This window comes from Haliotis rufescens, unplaced genomic scaffold, assembly GCF_023055435.1.
Source record: "Haliotis rufescens isolate VD_foot unplaced genomic scaffold, xgHalRufe1.0.p SCAF_16, whole genome shotgun sequence".
Lineage (NCBI taxonomy): Eukaryota > Metazoa > Mollusca > Gastropoda > Lepetellida > Haliotidae > Haliotis > Haliotis rufescens.
The window spans coordinates 13,056,921-13,079,143 of NW_025963846.1; the positions used below are offsets into that span (position 1 = coordinate 13,056,921).

At 37.8% G+C, this 22,223-nt stretch overlaps 1 protein-coding gene across 3 annotated transcripts; it reads right to left on the reverse strand.

The window, feature by feature from the left end:
- Nucleotides 1-439: 439 nt before the first annotated feature.
- Nucleotides 440-20,690, reverse strand: LOC124135765. 3 transcript variants are annotated; one of them, XM_046501313.2, is made up of 5 exons: nucleotides 20,473-20,685; nucleotides 15,753-15,861; nucleotides 12,202-12,338; nucleotides 10,104-10,262; nucleotides 440-5,955 (listed from the first exon to the last, which is right to left on the reverse strand). In XM_046501313.2, exons 1-5 carry the CDS (start codon nucleotides 20,600-20,602, stop codon nucleotides 5,543-5,545), a joined length of 948 nt encoding a protein of 315 aa, XP_046357269.2. In that variant the 5' UTR covers nucleotides 20,603-20,685; the 3' UTR covers nucleotides 440-5,542. The 3 variants fall into 3 exon arrangements, 2 of the variants coding, with proteins under 2 accessions (XP_046357269.2, XP_046357281.2); XR_006861265.2 differs by lacking the exon at nucleotides 12,202-12,338 and having other exon boundaries at nucleotides 20,473-20,690; XM_046501325.2 differs by lacking the exon at nucleotides 15,753-15,861.
- Nucleotides 20,691-22,223: the final 1,533 nt, after the last annotated feature.

The window sequence follows — 22,223 nt, forward strand, 5'->3', positions numbered from 1 at the left end:
GCCAAGTCCGATGAAACAGTGATTGACATCATGAGCACCTGTCCATGCATTGGGATCAAACCACATGCATTGACCAAGTCACCCAGCCTGACCACCCTATTCATCGCCTCTTACAAGCAACAAGCATGGGTTGTTGGGGATCTATATTATTACCCCCAATACCACTCCATATACAGTAAACTACGTTTATAATGAACACGCTTATAACAAACTGACAGATATAACGAACTGTTTTTTGTCCCCGTCCACTTGCTGTATATATGCTGTATATGTGCTTATAATGAACTATGGTTATTACGAACTAAATTTAGTGGTCCCTTTAAGTTTGTTATAACCGTAGTTTACTGTAGTTGAAACCACAACTGAAATCACTCAATGCATGCCAGTTGTGATTAGATAATTTTGTACTGTAGAATTTGAACAACAAAACAAGGTCAGCTCAAAAGATGATATTTTAATGACATTTGGTTAGATATTGCAAAATGGTATGTATAAAGAGAATGCAGGAATCTAAGGAGTATATATAAAAAAATATGGAAACAATACATACACAGGTCAAAACAACAATAAAAAATCTGAAAGCAAAATGTTATACATAGTCATGCTTTGTAGCACCATTAGGAATAAATAAGATACATTATGAAAGGTCATGTAACCTTACACAAATTGTGTGGGTCAGTGTTTAAAGTATTAAATATAGAGCAAGCAAATATGCAGTCAACAGTATAAAAAGTCAACGAGGACAAACACTTAAAGTAAACACATTCTGCATAAACACTTGACGAAACAAGTAACGAAATTTCAACAATGTTTCTTAATCTACTACAATAAAGGTAAAATGTAATATTGTATAACTTTGGTGCAAAACTTTTAAAACATAAACAACACAACATTTCAACTCTGATCTTTTTGAAAAAATTACTTTACCTAATTCTTAGATCAGAGCTAATTGGGACTTCTTGGGAGATATAGTTTCATATAAGATAACCTTTCAAATTTTATTCCTTTCACAGAACTAAACATCCACTTATAATATCAAACTATAGTGAAACCAAATTAATCTAACTGGATTAATCCCAGAGCACAGAATAACAATTTTCTGGATTATTAAATCATGGGTACATAGCAGCATATCCTTAATCTATATAAAGACATACCCAACAATAACCCTCTAGAAAGTGAGGTTTTTACAGACTAATGAGAATTCATAAAATATGACACAGATAATATAGTGATTGCAGCACAAGTTTAGTTCTATTATGTAAGATGATGGGCATAGGATGGATGATCCTCCAAAATGTCCCACACAGTAACTCACTACATCTTTGGTGTAATTGAGCAAAAACAATAACCAAGAAGCAGTTCTGTTAGGCCCCCATCATTCTTGATGTTTACCCTTACAAAAAGTACAAAGTTGTTCACTTTAAAAAAAGAAATAGCAATACCTAAACAACTATAATAAAGTGAACGAGAAAATATTACCCACATGTCTTTTGATATCAAATATCGATGTTTGTCGATAAAGGTTATATTGACCAGTGTTGATATATTTGACATAAAAAGACATGAGGGTAAGATTCTACTTATCACACAAAATCATTCTTCAAAATTTTTCATTTTGAAAACAGTGATATAAGTAAGAGGTACAGCTAACCATCTTCAGTGGCAGAGAGACTTGTGATGTTATTTGATTGTGATGTCAAGTCTCAATGGTCTTCAAAGAATTGTGATGCCATTTCATTGCAACATCTCACCCAAGTGATATCTCCTGTGGAAGCCAGTCTTGGATGATAAATGAAATTATCATACACATATCAATGATATAAGGCATTTTGCATGTGTGATAGAGCTCACATAGAGGGGGAAGCAATAACCCGACGGTATTACACCCCCTGCCAGCCAGATAATGCTTTTCAAAGTATTTTGAATGGGCGATTGATATCAGCTCAGATGTTAAGAAAGTGGAGTTACATCCCTTAGTGTGCGGTTTTCTTGTCTGCTTGGCAAGCTAACCTGTCTTCCAAACAGGTGAAAATATATTGCTTTCACTTAGAAATAGATACAGTTTACAATTTGATGTTATGGTATTACCAGATGATAAAAGGGTTATCATATGGCAGTTTCGACCTTCCCCCCCCCCCCACCCATATCAGTCTGAGAACTGTCAGTCCTGGCCATGATTATTCTGCTAACCTAATATGTCACCATGTACTGCATATAAAGACACTATAACAAATATATTATGCCGAAATGTTTTAACTATTTTAACTATTATCTTTATCAATAAAATCATGAACGTGATTTAAATTTCTTTTTAATGTCCTTGCACATCACAACTAATGATATAAAGACACAAAACAGGGTCAAATAACAAATTTCTGTAGCAGAATTTTCAAATGATATATGTGAGGAGGGTGTTGGAAAATCCAAGATTGCTGTTACTGATGCATAAGGTCTCACATTAGATCAGTGACAGCCATCCTGGGTATTTACTGAAGGTATACAGGCTCATATGGGTTTAGTAGTTCTGCTCTCTGATTGGTCGATCTCACTTTGAGGGATAATAAGGGCTGATATCGGGCTCTTGGGATGATATGGGGTAGGATATGAAAACTGTCATACAATAACATACACATTTTACTCCCACCAGTCTTTATTTTCATAAAGAACCTCAACATTTTCTTGGCATAGTAATATATCTTATAAGGACATGATTGAGCTTCAAGATGCATGTAGAGACTTCAGCTCTATATCAATGTAAGGCTGCCACAAACTATGTCATGTCAAAGTAACTTAACTGACAACTGAATAGAACATTCATGTAACAGCTTGTACACATGAAAGAAGCCGCCATTCAAGGTTTTGTCAGCATCAATATTTTGCTACCATGTATGCACTGATATAAACGTTGATTGAATTTTATGACTAGTCAGGAGGCAGTGAAAACATTACTTTTAAGCAAGGAATGTATCCTCAGAAAAAGTTAATTGCAAAATCAATTGCATTCTTTTTAAATATAATCTCCTTTGACTTCAATACACTTATTCCAGTGAAGCTCCAGTTTTGGTATCACTGTCCTGTAGAAGTCTCCATCTACCTAAGATGCCTTGATGGTGGCAATCATCTTGTTACTCTATCATTGTATTTTGGTTGGGAGAAGCAACTCAAAGTCACAATCTGCAGCTGCAACTGATGCCACTTGTAATCTGTATACAGGCTCACCTCTCCGAAGCAGTAGCACTCCTCCTATTTCCTTGATAGCTTCTCTCAACTGATGCAGTTCTGTGACATAGTACTGCCCATTGATGGACCTTGTGGCAGACAGGAAATCATGATTGTCAAGCTATACAAAACAAAGTGCTATGAAATGTTCTATTAAATGTCCTAGTAAGTGCTAATAAATGCTATTCATTGATCTAGATCACAAGTAATATATTGCCTCTATCCATAGAAACTAAATTCATGGTCAACATTGGCAGCTCAGCTCAGTTATTCTGAAACATCAGCAACAACATGGTCAGGTCAACATAGCTTACTCTGAAACATCAGAAACAACACGGTCAGGTCAACATAGCTTACTCTGAAACATCAGAAACAACACAGCCAGGTCAACATAGCTTACTCTGAAAAATCAGTAACAATACGGTCAGGTCAACATAGGTTACTCTGAAACATCAACAACAAGACTGTCAATTCAACATATTACTGTGAAACATCACTCGCAACAACGCGGTCAGGTCAACATAGGTTCCTCTGAAACATCAACAACAGCACTGTCAGGTCAACATAGGTTACTGTGAAACATCACTTGCAACAACACTGTCAGGTCAACATAGGTTACTCTGAAACCTCAGCAACAACACTGTCAGGTCAACATAGGTTACTCTGAAACATCAACAACAACACTGTCAGGTCAACATAGGTTACTGTGTAACATGAAGCTCAACAACACGGTCAGGTCAACATAGCTTACTGTGATCATCAACAACAACACTGTCAGGTCAACATAGGTTACTGTGTAACATCAAGCTCAACAACACGGTCAGGTCAACATAGCTTACTGTGATCATCAACAACAACACTGTCAGGTCAACATAGGTTACTGTGAAACATCACTCGCAACAACACTGTCAGCAGCAGAAATTGGCACTAGTCCTATAGTCCTTACCAAACTGCCCAATAGTAAAGGTATCCTAAGGACTAGTAGAAATTGGCCCATTTTAAGGGTTTTGCTATATGTTATCATTATAAGGACTAGTGGACAAAAACTGTTAGTTTTTTAACCCTGGTCAGGTCAACATAGGTTACTGTGAAACATCAGCAACAACACTGTCAGGTCAACATAGCTTACTCTGAAACATCAACAACAACACTGTCAGGTCAACATAGCTTACTCTGAAACATCAACAACAACACTGTCAGGTCAACATAGCTTACTCTGAAACATCAACAACACTGTCAGGTCAACATAGGTTACTCTGAAACATCACTCGCAGCAACACTGTCAGGTCATCATAGCTTACTCTGAAACCTCAGCAACATCAATGTCAGGTCAACATAGGTTACTCTGAAACATCAACAACAACACTGTCAGGTCAACATAGGTTACTGTGAAACATCAGCAACAACAACACGGTCAGGTCAACATAGGTTACTCTGAAACATCACTAGCAACACGGTCAGGTCAACATAGCTTACTCTGAAACATCACAAGCAACACTGTCAGGTCAACATAGCTTACTCTGAAACCTCAGCAACAACACGGTCAGGTCAACATAGCTTACTCTGAAACATCACAAGCAACAACACGGTCAGGTCAACATAGCTTACTCTGAAACATCACAAGCAACACGGTCAGATCAACATAGCTTACTCTGAAACATCACAAGCAACACGGTCAGATCAACATAGCTTACTCTGAAACATCAGCAACAACAACACGGTCAGGTCAACATAGCTTACTCTGAAACCTCAGCAACAACACTGTCAGGTCAACATAGGTTACTCTGAAACATCACAAGCAACAACACGGTCAGGTCAACATAGCTTACTCTGAAACATCAGCAACAACACGGTCAGATCAACATAGGTTACTCTGAAACATCACTCGCAACACGGTCAGGTCAACATAACTTACTCTGAAACATCAGCAACAACAACACGGTCAGGTCAACATAGCTTACTCTGAAACCTCAGCAACAACACTGTCAGGTCAACATAGGTTACTCTGAAACATCACAAGCAACAACACGGTCAGGTCAACATAGCTTACTCTGAAACATCAGCAACAACACGGTCAGATCAACATAGGTTACTCTGAAACATCACTCGCAACACGGTCAGGTCAACATAGCTTACTCTGAAACATCAGCAACAACACGGTCAGGTCAACATAGCTTACTCTGAAACATCAGCAACAACATGGTCAGGTCAACATAGCTTACTCTGAAACATCACAAGCAACAGTGTCAGGTCAACAACACCTAAATATTTTTCTTTAAATATTGTCATTTTTAGACAAAATGTTTGTCTACAAGTGACATCAAAGCGTTGTTTCTCTATCACCAAGAATCATCCCCTTGCTAACTGCATCTTCATAACTTGGGGGTAATGCCATCGGAGGGGCAGATGATCTGCGATCAGTGTCAGGTGAAGGTCCAACATACACTTCCTGGTATGTTGGTGGTAGGTTATTAGTGTTCCTGGAGTTACTTGTACTCCTTGCATTACCAGATGTATCGTTAGTTTCAGTCGTACTATTGTTTCGGAGGAAAGGGCTTGCCAAGTCTCTGGTCGGAGGTCTTGGATAATGAGACCGTAGAGCACGAGGTTGTGGCATCCGTTGGGACCTGCGGTCAGCTCGTCTTCTATCGAACACATAACAGCAAACTACGAACATTATGACCGCTAAGAATCCAAACACTCCGACAAAAATTGGCACAGGATCCGACTTTTCTGAAAATATAGACAAAACATTTGCAGTCCTCTTTGTATTGATCAAAACACGTACCAGGATACACAGGACTATTTTGATTGTCACCGGAACATGCCATTCAATATATCATATATGTGCACTAATTCAAATTTTACAGTAGTTCATGATCAAATACACAAGGACAATGTTTCAGTTTCACAGAATTACACCAACAAGAGGCAACCTATGCTGATCATAAAGGATCACCCGTGAAGCTCCGGGTCAGAATAGGTGTTCAGCAACCCATGCTTGCCGGAAAAGGTGACTGTGCTTGTCGTACGAGGCGACTAACGGGATCGGGTGGTCAGGCTCGCTGACTTTGTTGATGCAAGTCATCGTATCCCAATTGCGTGGATCGATGCTCAAGATGTCAATCACTGGATTGTCTGGTCTGAACTCGATTATTAACAGACCGCCGTCATATAGCTGGAATATTGCTGAGTGTGGCGTTAAACAACAAACAAACAAATCATAAAGGATCAGGAGGTCAGGCTATGTGACTTGGTTGATTACGTGCTATCTTACCCGAATAAAATGACACGGACTGATGCTCATAATATGAATCACTGAATTGTCTGGCCAAGACTCGATTACCTACTCGATTTCTCATACATGGAAAATTGCTGAGAATGGTGTTAGACAACAAACAAACTTATTACAATTTCTGGACATACAGTGATTTTTAATGACAAAATGTACATCTTTGTTCCTTTTTGAACATATGACTGATTTCTCTTTACGCCAATGTACCCAAAAGTACAGAAATATACACTAGCATGGCAACATTATTGGTACTGGAGTCATGACGAGTCCATTTGACAATACACATAAACGGTTTCTGGACAGCCTAGCTCCAGTTAACGTTTTGAGCAATTGAGTTTTTACTCCAGGGTTTCTATTTTAATTGGGTTACCACATTTTTCATTGGGTAACCAATGTTTTTTCACTCATCTATTCATCACTCTATTGGGTTTTCCCCAAAATTAGTTAACATTTTAAGATTTAAAAAAAATGAAATAATGTTTAAGACGTATATAACTGTTCTATATATATAGGCTTGACTCAGAAAGTAAATTAGTTCGTAATTGTGTTTAGGAAATTAGCTCCTTTGAACGCATGCTGAAAAAGGTTCATTGGGTATTTACATGAGCTGTTCTTATACATTTGAGTTTTTCATTTAATGCATGCATTTCTGTACACAAGTTAATCAAAAGTAATTGGGATTTGAATATTTTGGGGGGGTATTTTACACAAATACGCTTCTTATCTGTAGCTCTGGGACAGAATGACTTTTCCCCCTCTTGGGATGACCAGCAAGCTCTGTTTCCAGCTGGTTCCCTCTAAATGACATGGTACACTTCAGTAACTGGGCAATTTTGGTTTTGGTGACTGAAACAGGTTTAGTGTGTTCTGTAAAGAGACTTGTCCCGGCTCAAGTGCCATAAATATTGCCCAGCTAGTGTACATTTGTGTGTTTTCATTAGGGCTGGGACAAGTCTAAATTTACTACCCGGGTACCCTTCACCCTATTACCCGACCCTACCCAGATACCCCCTGCAGATATTTAGAGATAGGTACAAACTGTCCAATTTGGAAAAGTTTGACCGTAGCCCTTGCAGACTGTATTTAGATACACATGTAAAGCGATCTGGTCATGCATACACTGAAGTTTACTGCATGAAGTTTTATCTTAATTCAAATATATAAAAGTCAGAAGGAATGGGAGCATTGTCAGAAAGAAATGGGAACATTAGTGACTTGTAGTGTAACCATAGAGTTTCAGATAATTTTTGTCATTTAACAATATATTACGTGAATAACCGCGGGTCCGGGTAGTCCTGTGGGTACCCCGGTCCTACTCAGGACCCACCCAACCTGTGTACCCGAGTTACCCGTCCCAGGACTAGTATACATGAAGGTACCTGGGGTATACTTCTGAAGTACCTGTGCTGACAAGGGCCCAATAGTCACATCACCTGATGGTTGTATGTGACCATTGCACTAATACAGTTTCATGCTTTGTTATAAATGTGCCTAGTTTATCTGTTAATGTAGCAGTCACAGACATACAACCATATATATGTAAATAATCGTGTCTGAGCATGGCAAAGCAGTAGTTGACAGCATGATCAATGTCATCAGAGAAGGTCGATGACCCACAATCAGCCACTTTGACCACCCAATATCCATCTTAGTCTGCTCTTAGAATAAGCATATAATACCTAAGAGGCCCTTTATTTGTGAGACAGTGTTTTTTTCCCCTAACTCACTATTTGAGCTAATGTATAAGCCTTTGTTGTGTTCAAATAGCTAATAAATTACCAAAGAGATCGTGAAGATCCAGGGTAGAATAGGTCTTCAGCAACCCATGTTTGCCGTAAAAGGCGACTGTGCTTGTCGTAAAAGGCGACTAACGGGATTGGGTGATCAGACTCGCTGACTTGGTCGATGCATGTCATCGATCCACGCAACTGGGATCGATGACATGCATCGACCAAGTCAACGAGTCATGATGTCCATCACTGGATTGTCTGGTCCAGACTCGATCATTTACAGACGGCCGTCATATAGCTGGATTATTGCTGAGTGCAGCTTTAAACAACAAACCTAACCTAACCTAAAATACCAAAGCAAAGAAACTCTGCAGTATCCCTGGTCTTCCTGGTATGGTTTTATGCCACTTTCCTAGCAATATCCTGGCGGGGGTCACAAGAAATGGGCTTTACATATTTTACCTGTGTGGGGTCTTCGGCTTGACAAGCGAACGCTTTAACCACTAGGCTACCCCACTGTCCCCTCACCTTTTTTATGAATATGTATACTATTACATATGTAATCATTTATTAACCTTTATATCACATATATTCAAGGATGTTTACTCAAGGTATCCGATACCTATTGCTATACAATACCATACATACAACTGATGCTTTTATTTGTTATATGTCATATATCATGTATATTACTTGGCAAGTCTAAAATAGTTATTAAGATTAGAAATCACAGTGTGTCAGCTTAAGGTGGGTGCCGCAATTTGCACGGGCATGCCAGAAACCTATGTTCATGGATTTGAATCCAGGTTCGCCCTGATTATGTTTCTAGGTTTGTCAGCACCATACCCATGCTCACGGGTTTCACCAAAGTTGTCTGAGACCTGTATCATTTGGGCTTTCCTTTCACAGTAAGCTTCTTTTCTTTCAATATTTTAGTAGAGGTGCTAGTAGTTATTATCAAGTGACCATTTAGTACTGGAACTGTAGCGAAATGCTGCATAAGAAAGTTGAAATCCTTAAGTCAACTCTGTCTTTACTGATACTCCAGGTACTAAATGCCAATATAATGATCCTATTATTGCACTGGTGGATCGCAATATTTTACTTCCTGATACAAATATTGATCACAGTAGCACACTAAGTTAAAAATATTGATTTCCCTTAAATGTTTGCTTTCATAACTGTTACACCAAGCTCTAATTAGTAGTAAAAATATTTGTGTCACATCTAAAATATTTAAAAGGCCATATTGGCTATGGCAAATTTTGTTACTCCGACATGAAGGTTTTAACATGGAAAATTGTAGAGTTTGCTCCTTTTTTATCAATCAATACACTAATTTTCATTATTTTCAAGCTTTTCTATCGAAATTTTTTATCTCGAATGATGCCCAAACATTCAACATAAAATTCAAACATACAAAATATGAAATAAATATTTCTCACTTTTAAACATTCTTGTGGTATTATGACTACAAATACTATGTTTACATCTAACCATAAATATAAAGCAGTAGTAACTGTTAATAATGCCAGTTTGAGGAAATATTTCGTGTGGGATTTGGATTCGAGTTTCTGAAAAATGTGATTGTATTAATTTTTTAGGGTGAAATGGTTATCCTTTTACTGGAGAATTTTGTAATTTTAGCCACAGAATTTTAGTAATTATACTGCAGAATGTTGATAACTGTACATGACCCTATAGCTTATATAAATATATATTGAAACAGCTGTAAATTCATATTGCACAAAGATTTATTAACTTTCTTCAGGCAACTATCAGTTTGTCTTGTATAAATAAGGTGGACAGACTCCTAAGATGTGAATCTGAATGTGTATAAACCGAAACTGACTTACCTTCCAGTGTAGCAATCTGATTATATTCTAACAAGAAGCCTCTCCCTGAACCAAGCTCATTTGTTACAAAGACAATGGTTGCTTCTCGCCCATTGCTGAAGAACACTGTCTTGTCCTGGGCACATAAAAACACATCAGGAGACTTCCTGGAAACAGCTCCTGAAATGACATTAAAGGAAGCCATCAATAGATGCACAGAGTCTTGAAGGCCAACAGTAACATGTGACCTATTTATGTCATGCTAAATTCCTTTTCTGCACATAATACAGTGTTACAACTACCAGTTATTTGTAAATAAAACAAACAGTTATGACAATAATGTACACCTCATTATCATGATTATGAGGATAAGCTGTGCTAATAATGAGTGTTCGATGATGACCTTTGATAATGATATCAATGGTATCACAGCTACCCAGAAATCCTTAAGTTTATTCTGACAGACTTTTGTGTATAATCCCTCTTGTGGTAGACATATTTCACTTGTTATAAATTAATGTAATGCATTTGGGACTGAAGCAAGTATTTGACAGAGATCCAGATCAGTCAAAAAGTTTTGTTTTGACATATTCCACTGGATAAATATGGGGAATATTTTTCAGGGTACAGCATTTTGTGTGCACAATAAATGAAATTACACTTTTTAGTGCATATGTCCCTCAAAATTGACTTTTTTATGACCTTTGAATTCTGAATACCCTTCCAAAAATGTGATACATCTGTTCTCAACTTGGATATTCAGAAAAGGTTCGAACAAGAGCAATCACAATGTACAATCATATCATTTTATGTTGTCGGTCATCTGTTTGTAATCAATCTGTCCAGTGTGGACAGATGTTGTTTCTGTTGTTATCGTCTGATACCACTAGAGTTAGAGGGCTGACCTATATAGCTATAGACAGGGTTCATACAGACATGGAACACGAAAATTCACGTCCTTTTCAAGGTTTTTCAATGCTTTCAACTGTCATTTTCAAGGCTTTTTTAGTTGGGTATCACAACCAACAAATAAAATGTATTAAGTATGTCATTAGTTTAATACTTTTATTGACAAGTATATGTTATTTTCTACAAATTCAATGCTCTTCAAGCTATTTTGTGTATTTTCAAGGCTTTTGAAGGGTGACACTAAAAATAAAGGCTTTTCAAGACAGCCCTCTCTATGCATCTAGACAGATGATCCCGACAGCAAAGCATATAATTACTCTGAATTCTAAACAATTCTTTGATTTGAAACATATGAACTATATTATGACCTCGCCAAAAGATATGATCTTGACTAAAAATTTAAAAAGAATGATAAACAAGACCTCTTTATCAATGGCCATTTGTGATATAAACTATATTCTAATCATATTTGGAGTCCACACTAGAGATCATATATCAATGTATATACATAAAGTTTTCCTCAAATTTAGGTCATGGTGGTCACAACCATTCTTATCTAACCTTACATATGAATGTTGGATTCTGATTGGTTGAAACCTATCTTATTATTTTCAATATACCCCGCTAACATGTGAGTTATTTCTTATATTCCAGCTCAGATTGCCAAACTGTTGGCAGTACATTTGCAACACTATATAATAGGTACACCAGTATCATGAAACTCTCCATGGCTATGTAAGAGGATTATTGGGTAGCTGTATCCAACGATTGTTATTTCGGCATGGTTGAGAAATCAAAATACCAGTCAAATAACTGCAGAAAAAATTAATACATCTCCATTAACAGCAAAACAAGGACCTTGAAACATGTTTATTATATAATGACAAGGGACTGGTAATTTATTGAGGGGTCTGGGTGTGGGTGGTATTGGTCTTAGGACCGTATCATACTTTGCCGATCCCTCCCCCCCCTTTATATGTAACATTTTATCATGACCCTTGTAGTAGTATATTTTTCATTACTCCCTCCCCCACCCCATAAAAAAATTACCGTAGTATTTGAAAAAATAGAACTGCCCTCCCTCCGCCCCTATAGCAGTGTTCAATTTTGGTGACACCCCTCTTCCGCTGTGTCACTTTTATTTATGACACCCATCTATAATAAATGACCAGTCCCTACTGATGAGAGCTCCAAAGTTAATGCTACCTACGATAACTTCCATCAAATAGACTGACGTTGTGCAAACAAGTCCTTGGTACTGTTCGAAGAAGGTCCATGTTAAGCACTGTGATCCTGATCTTGGCAGAGAAATGTAGAGCCTGCACTTCCCACATGCATTTCATTCCTCTGTAATGTAAAATGCGGTACCAGTAATTTGCATCATATTGCCATGTAGCAGGACAATGTCAAAGTGAGCCAAAAGTACAAACTCAACATTCTGACAAGCAAATTTTATAAGGTACTTAGGCCAATCGGATATATCATTGTATATAAGTGGTATATCAGGAAATTCCCAAGGAGTATATATATGAGGTGCCCATATATCAGGAAGTTCCCATAGAGTATATAAGAAGTATATCAGGAAATTCCCCAGGGGTATATAAGAGGTATATCAGGAAGTTCCCATAGAGTATATAAGAAGTATATCAGGAAATTCCCCAGGGGCATATAATCGTTACATTCAGAAATTTTCCAGAGGCTTGTCTAAATGGATCAGTTGTTTAGGCTCAGGAAATTCATAAGGAATATATATGAGGTGCCGATATATCATAAAATATCCCAGGAAAATGTTTCAGAATTGAATTTCACTTTGTGTGAGGTCATTTGAATATGAACCTTCATTGCGTAAGGGACAAACTGTATGGACGTCAGAGCTTGCGACACCATGAGCATCGATCAACTCAATGGGATATGACGTATCAACCAAGTTAGCGAGCCTGATCCCTCTGATCCCATTAGTCGCTTCTTACGACAAGCATAAACCCTTCTCATGACAAGCATAGGTTGCTGAAGACCCAATTCTAACCCAGATCTTCACAAGAGGATATGTAGACAATGCAAAGGTTTGTGGCAGACAGAGGGACAATGGATGCAAAACATCCAGGTGAGCCAAAAAGTTGTATTGTTACCATTTGGTAATTGAGTACAATTATAAAGGTAATAAAAAGTTAAACAAGAGTTTGCCACTAACGTGGCTATATCCCCCGGCCCTGTTGCAGAATTTATGACATAATTAAATCTAAACAAACCCAAACCTTTTTTAACCGAGGTGGAACTTGTCATGGAAATTGTAACAAAAAGAAGAGTTTGGAACCTAAGTCCATCTGGTTGCCATGGAAACGTAAAAACTAAAATTTCTAAAATTTCTAAATAGCAAAAGGCACCAGTACAGCATGAACTTGACAGACCTGCAAAGTTTCATGAAAAAATATTAACGGTTTCTGAGTTATGCTCCAGAAACGAAACGTGACGGACGGAGCCCGTTTCTATGTCCCCCGCCCACTTCATTGGGCGGGGGATAAAAAAGATACAAAATACTGATTGAAAAATTGTATGCGTTTGTACACAAGATACATTCCGAAGTAAAATCCACTGTGCACTGATAAATAAATCTTAATTAGATCAAAATTAACTGATTGATAAAGCTACAGGAGTGCCGGAATAATCCAGGTTAATAATCTGGACAAGTTCAACCAGTGGTTGATATTATGAGCAATGTATCATGCCATCTTAGTACAGTGAAACACAATCATCCAAGTCACTTAGCCTGACCAACCAATCAATTTAGTCACCTCTTAAACAAGCATAGATCAAGTGATCTGTACATACATTCAGTCTTTTCTATCAAATTATATAAATGTCAAGTCCCTGATGCAACCAGAAAATCAATAATCTCTACTGAGAAGAATATTCAGTAAATTCATAACAACCGTATTCGACCCATTAAGCGCCCAGGGCGCTTAAAAAAAGACAGAAGGGGTGGGCGCTTATTGGGACCAATTCAGAGTCAAATTGGCGTAAATTCATCAGTAAGCCTTACCGTATTTTCTTGAGAATAGTGCGCACTTTTTTTCCAAAAAACACAGCTGTGTAGAAGGGGGTGCGCATTATACACGAATTATTGAGTTTTGATGTTTTTTCCCCCAAGGAAAGACATTACTGTGAGCACGTAACACCGGAAATACCATGTCAACAAATCCATACTGAAGTTCGCAAATTAGTCATGTAATTACACTGTCTGGCTATAAAAAGGGTTCTTTGTATATCTGGACTTTTGTTTGTAACTTATTTCATTAATTTTATTCAAAATTCCTTTTAATATTGTATTAATTAATTTCGGCAAATCGTGTGTGAAGCGATCGGAAGATCGCACAACTCACCGTTATTAACAGCAACCACGGTCAGATTACCGCTATTGACGCCTTGAAACGAACTTAAGTTGACACAGAATGGATACATATATCATAAATGCCATACTTTGATTCGTTAAAAGTCATATTTGTTTTTGTTGGACGATTCTATGTCAACACGTTATTCTCGCGATCACGCGATCACGTGCACGGGAGCCTTGACGGTGACTTGTCAGACTGGTTCCATGTAAAAAATAATACCCGGCAATAGCGATCAGCTTATTGGGGGAGGGGCGCTTAATGGGTCGAATACGGTATCAGTACATAATCTGTTGTCAATAGAGTATTTGCAAAATATAAAAGTATAAAAATTTCATGTTTTATTGATTGTGAAAATTATCAACTGAATCATCAACTGAATTAAATATCTTCCTAAATAAACATAGATATGAACAATGAATTAATAACTTCAATGATTAATATTTTAAAGTATACAATGATGCAATAACATCTGAAGCTGTTTTCTTAAAATATGTGCTTTCAATAATATAATTATTGTTTGTTCATTGTTTAATGCCACACTCCAATGCAATATTCCAGCTATATGACGAAGGTCTGTAAATAATCGAGTCTGGATCAGACAATCCAGTGATTGAGATCATGAGCATTAATCCACGCAGTTGGGATACGAGGACATGTATTAACCATGTCAGCGAGACTGACCATCCGATCCCGTTAGTCGCCTCTTACGACAAGCATAGTCGCCTCTTATGACAAGCATGAGTTGCTGAAGACCTATTCTACCCCATATCATTTAACACATGACACACAGAAACACATGGCTCTATTTCTCACTTCATGTTATGATCAATGTGGATTTACAGTTCATTGATTTTTAAAAAATTGACTTTAATATTTAAGAACAGAAGAAAATTGTAGACAGTAATACAATATCTGTGACATCACTTAACACACTAATGTAACTAAAGCTCTGCCCATTCTAAATATCAACCATCAGAAAAGAGTAGCCCATTAGTGGGCGTGGCCTAATCTTTTTAAGTTTACGGAAAGATATGTGCAAAGGAAATTTCTTCATTAGCCAATAAAATGCCTTTCATCCAAAGATAACTTTTTATAATGACAGTTTGTGGAATGATTTCGTTTCGTATTTGGATTCAAGTTTTTGAAAAATGAGTTTGCATACATTTTTTAGGGTGAATGTTTTTTTTATTGCAGAATTTACTGCAGAAGTTAGAAATTTTACTGCATAATTTGATAGCAGAATTCGTCTCTGACTGATACAGCTGGAATGTTGCTGAGTGCATCTTTAAACAACAAACAAACAAACAAAGTCAAGAGCAAGTGACTGACAATAAGTTTCCACCACTGCAACACAGAACACTGTACTCACGGTGGGTATGAATTAGGGTATCCTGGAGATGTTAATGTTTGAGGTTCATCATTGGCCATCAGGACGACAGGTTCATGAGCTTCATCGCCATAGTTTCTACTGAAGCATGCTGGTGGCAGCACAAGAAAACAATATTCATAATGTGTGAATGGCTGAATCCTCAATAACAGAATGGAGATATGGTACACTGGGTAATTGAGGATGAAGTCAGCGTGGAAGAATGAAAAAGGTTTAATGTCACAGCGAGAAATATTTCTCACTTTATCACAGTGGCCTGTAGTGAGTGTGAGTGTGTTTGATTTTACGCCACTTTTAGCAATATTCCAGCAATATCACGACGGGGGACACCAGAAATTGGCTTCTCACATTGTACCCATGTTGGGAATCGAACCCGGGTCTTCGGCGTGACGAGTGAACGCTTTAACCACAGGGCTACCCGACCGCCCCAAACAGTGGCCTGTAAAACATGGAGTCTGTGGCAAGCAACCCAGCTGTTGGCTGTATCAGTAATGATACATGTGTATGCTGTTTGGGCACAATGGCAGGAATAAGCCAAGGCACAGAGCCTGACCAACTGATTCTCAATTTAGTGTCCTCTAATAACAAACATTAGGAACTGAGGGCCTACTCTGAGCCAGAATCCCCCCAGGGAGGCTACTTGAGTGAGTGAGTGAGTGAGTGAGTGAGTGAGTTTTATGTCACCACATTGTGAACTATTGCAGGAGGAAAGCTAACTTGAGGCACTGCTATTAGGCATTCTCTTTTTTGGTAAAACCAACAAGCACAGGTATGCTGGTAAACCAAGGATCAAAATCAGGTTCAATCTGAGTGGGTGGGTGGTTGAGTGAGTGAGGTGGGGGAAGAATGAGTTTACACTGCTTTTAGCAATATTCCAGTAATATCACAGCAAGGAACACTGGGAATGGGCTTTGTACCTATGTGGGGAATCAAACCTGTTTCTTCAGTGTGACATGCTTTAACCACTGTGCTACCCCACAGCCCGAATCAACAGGGGATTTGAGCCAATGATCAGTGGTTGAATATCCAGTCATTACCCCAGACTTTTCTTTAAACTAGTTTTAAGAATCTGCCAACTCCAAAAATGAAACAAATATAAAGTACTGTGTTGTATTTATTCCTTTGACCAGAAATAAGTTAAAAAATCATTTACTGTCGTTATTCAATATAAATAATCTATTTAAGATACTATAATCAACACCTGTTGTAAATATATCTTTTTTTTTTACAAATAATAAATTCCTAACAACTTATCTTTTTGTGGAAATCAAAACACATATTTGAAATTGGAATATATCACATGTTAAAAAAAAGATGATATTGTGGCTCACTTAAATATATTATGACATTAATACAGAAAATAAGGGGGATGTTGGGGGACCTGAGGTTTTCTGAGTATTTAATCTACAACATTGTGCAGAGTTTTGACAAAACTAGGGGTCCTGGGGTCCCCGTAATAATTAATTTCAAGGGTCCTCCAGAAAATATGAGGGTCCTGTAAAGCATTGAAATGGTGCACTGCACTGCACTGGAAGATTTGATAATTACTTTAATTACAGGACCATTATATTTCTTGTCAAGAATTTGGTACAACGAATCTAACTGTGCGCCCTTCGAGATGTAACATAAATGCTTTCTGCATCATTTCTAGACTTTTGAACATACATTTCTGAGTTGTGTAAAACCATGATTGTGACAATATTATTGCATGTATCATAATGTATCATTTTATTTCTATTGAAGTTTAGAAAGACCAATTACAGGGTGTGTTTGTTTGTTGTTTAACGTCACACTCAACAATATTCCAGCTATATGACGACTCTCTGTAAGTAATTGAGTCTGGACCAGACAATCCAGTGATTGACATTATGAGCATCGATCCACCCAATTGAGATTCGATGACATGCATCAAGCAAGTCAGGAAGCCTGACCACCCGATCCGTTAATCGCTTCTTACGACAAGCATAGTCACTTTTAACGGCAAGCATGGGTTGATGAAGATCTATTCTAGCCCGGATCTTCACAGGTCAAGGAAATTATGGTACAGCAAGATTGTATCAGTGCCTTTGTTTTCTGTTGCACTGGACAATGGTGATGCACGCAGCAGTATTTTAATTGATATCAGCAAAATTTGGGTTAAGTGGTGTGATGAGAACTGTCGTGTTGGCCAAAGTACACTGTTACAATAACCAGTGCTGTAAAACATTTCCTACAACCACCTTCCTACAAGAAAATGTAAAACTATGAAATTGTTTACGAAGACATGCATCAATCAAGTTAGTGAGTCCTGTCATAAGCCTCATATGACAGGCAAGAGTTGCTGAAGGCCGATTAGAGTGTGTGAGTGATGAGTTGGGTTTTACACCACCATTAATATTCCAGCAATAACATGGTGGGGGGACACCAGAAATAGGTTTCACACATAGCATCTATGTGGGGAACTGAACCTGGGCCTTTGGAATAACAAGCAAACACTTTAACCACTAGGCTACTCCAATGCCTAAGATCAGTTGGAAGTTAAACAAAAATATATTGAAAATGTTCCCAGGTTTGCATGTACCTAGGTTTGCATGGTGCACCTCTCCTCACATATTTCAACATGTTTTGTTTATGTTGGTAATGGTATAGGTATAGTTTGGGAATCAGGGGGTATACCAAAATATTCCTTAATGTGAACTTAGCTGAGCTTGCCGTAAAAGGCGACTTTGCTTGTCGTAAGAGGCGATTAACGGGATCAGGTGGTCAGGCTCGCTGAATTGGTTGATGCATGTCATCGATCCCAATTGCGTGGATCGATGCTCATGATATTAATCACTCGACTATTTACAGACCATTCCATATAGCTGGAATATAGCTGAGTGCGGCGTTAAACAACAAACCAAACAACCAACAAAAGTGTAGGAGGGAATTGTAGCTATGTGTATAAGTCACCAGTTGATGGACAGTAAAAGCAGATCCAGTGCCAGGTACAACTCTGTTGTGAGCTCACGAAAATAGAGCTGTAATGAAGTATGCTCAACAAAATAAGTTGAATCGGTGTGGGTCCGGAATCACTATAAACCCAAGCTTGTACCAGTGCAGATTGGTTTTACAAGAGTAGTAAAACATATTTCATAAAACATATAGACGAAAAGAAATAGGGAAATCATTTCAGAAATTATAATTTAGCATTATAATTTTTGCTTCATGTTGATTGGCTAGTTCATGCCAATTGTACCAGTGTTTTCACTGTTTAGGAGGTTTTCTGTGTCAATGTGACTTTGTATCACTGCATTGTCACAAGTCATTGAAAATCATGTAATCATCTGTCAACAGTATCACAGTGTGCTGTGATGTATGTTCAACAATAGATTGATTGAACTATGTCTCCACCGGAGATAAGGAAATCTATGGTTTTACATTTTCTTGTAAGACGGTGGTTGTAGGAAATGTTTTACAGCACTGGTTATTGTAACAGTGTACTTTGGCCAACATGACAGTTCTCATCACACCACTTAACCCAAATTTCGCTGATATCAATTAAAATACTGCTGCGTGCATCACCATTGTCCAGTGCAACAGAATACAAAGGCACTATCATAATTTCCTTCAGACCCATGAAGATCCCAGGCTAGAATAGATCTTCATCAACCCATGCTTACCGTTAAAAGTGACTATGCTTGTCGTAAGAAGCGATTAACAGATCGGGTGGTCAGGCTTCCTGATTTGGTTGATGCATGTCATCGAATCTCAATTGCGTGGATCGATGCTCATGATGTCAATCACTTGTTTGTCTGGTCCAGACTCAATTATTTACAGACCGCCATCATATAGGTGGAATATTGCTGAGAGCGGCGTAAAACAACAAACAAACATAATTTCCTTTAGCTATCTGTATTTTCCTCTGATATAGCCAAGTTGCAGTCGTCTGAGGAGCCACAATTTGCTGCGCAGAGTTGCATCCCTTAGGTGCGCCAGAAACCTATGACTGTTAGAATCCCAGCTGGCCCTGATTAGGTTTCGAGGTTTGTCACCTGTGCTCCTGGGATTAACCGAAGTGGCAGGTACAGGTCTATAAGCGTAGAGAGAGCTTGCCTGACTGGAGAGACATAAACTCCAAATCATGTTTGTTTGTTTGTTTTTGTTTAACGTTGCACTTAGCAATATTCCAGCTATATGACGGCGGTCTGTAAATAATCAAGTCTAGACCAGACAATCCAGTGATTGACAGTTGCATTTGGGATATGATGACATGCATCGACTAAGTCAGCAGCCTGACCACCATATCTGATGACAAGCATGGGTTGTTGAAGACCAATTCTAAGCCGGAATCTTCACGGGAACCCCACCTGATGCCTTGCCTGAAGGACCCCAATGTGACGCTCTGATAGTCTAAGACCTCCACTCACTGATTTCCTTCCATATCAAGCAGACACGCTGGACTAAATGAAACGCAGTTCAAAGCAGCGTTAAATAAATTGTAACCCTTAATGCATGGACGGATATTTTATAGGCTGTTTTCGGACGAACACCGGGGAAAGGAATTTAGCTAACATTATAGAAGATGATCCAACAAATACGGTATGGATCTATATATACACACTTATATCGGTTATAATTGTTAAAGTTTTTTCTGTGGTACCATATTTTTCACACGACTAAGATGCGTCTAAACCGGGCTCCATCTGATGATGGTGATTCAACGGTATAAATGGTTTCTTACCTCCTGTTGGTAGTATTAGAGTCCCGAGATGAAATGTGATGATCGAAATAGCCCATAGTAATAATCGCATTTTAAGCGCTACATGTATATAACTAGTGACATACATCAAGTAGTGTATGCATACTAACATAACTGCCCGACAAGCCCATTACTATAAACATGTTTACATCGCAAATAGTTCCTCAAAGCTCCACGACAACGCCAAGCGTCTTCTTACGTTTTCGGTATCGAGAGCAACGAACGAGCTGTTGTGTGGAGTTTGGAGAGAGCGGTACCAGGGGCAAAATGTTCCCCGTGAAATATGCGATTGCTGAAAAATGACATATCGTGTTCGGCGGAGTCTCTAAGCAGTGACAGAGACCCTGACCGAACCTTGTGACAGAGAGCCGCAGGAGAAACAACACAAATGTAAGTTTTCACCTTTTATTGACGCTTCATTTAATCAAAGGACAGGGAGAAGCACAGGCACCTCGCGAAGACTGATCCTGTCCCTCTCTATTCGTTTTGATTTTCTTTTCATGAACATTCAAATTTTCCAACTTTTCTTGCCATAGCCTAAACTATAACAGTGACTATAATAACATGACTATTTATAACTGCTTTACACATGCACAAACAAGTATACATGTATCAACACAAACGCTATAACAGCATTTCATTGTATTGTTTGTAATTATGCCTAAATTGATAAACAATATATCTCGTAATTTCATAAATGGATTTAAATACTTATTTCACTAACAAATGAAATGTTTAAACACATTTTGTAAGAATCTTTAACAATCTAAGTCGTATTTTTTTTTAAATTTAGACTTTCTTTTCAAACTCATATACATAACAATATAATACCATCATAGTTTTATTTTTTTTTATAAAGGTTCTGCAAAATTGTATTACATAGGTCAGACTATGGAATAGTATTTGTTTGTTTGTTTGTTTTTTAACGCCGCACTCAGCAATAGTCCAGCTATATGGCGGCGGTCTGTAATAATCGAGTCTGGATCAGACAATCCAGTGATTGACATCATGAGCATCGATCTACGAAATTGGGATACGATGACATGAATCGACCAAGTCAGCGAGCCTGATCACCCGATCCCGTTAGTCGCCGCCTACGACAAACATAGTCGCCTCAGACAATTAAGCATTCATTGCTGAAGACCAATTCTAACACGGATCTTCACAGGTGCCATGGAATATGATGTCATAATAACATTTTAACAAGCACGTAGTACAATCGCACTTACAGGTGCACTTAAAGAGGTTGCATACAAAAAACCCAAAAAATTCAAGAAATGGGTATATTTGGTATCATTTTGAAAGAAAATATGTCCTGAATCAAATTACGCAATAAAAAAACCAAGTCACCACGGCATTTTTTGATTAAGAGGCGCCATCTAGAGGCACCGGATGATAAAATCATTTTGCCAATAAAATGGTCATTTTAAAGTTTGATTATTAAATGAGTGTTTTTAAACAGACATATTATAGTATTGATATGACACAAAACAGAAACATGACAATTCAAGTCAAAACATTTTTAATTTCACACATCATTTGACTTTAAAAAAAGCACATTTTCCAAAAAAAAAGATTCATCAGTTAAAAATGCATTTTACAAAATCAAGATATTTATCAAACTGGCTTATTTCTAATGTTTATTCATTGTAAAATAAAATTATAAAATAAAAACAACATGTTACCAGAGGATATTCAAATTATTTTCAATCAACACAGCATACACCTAAAAT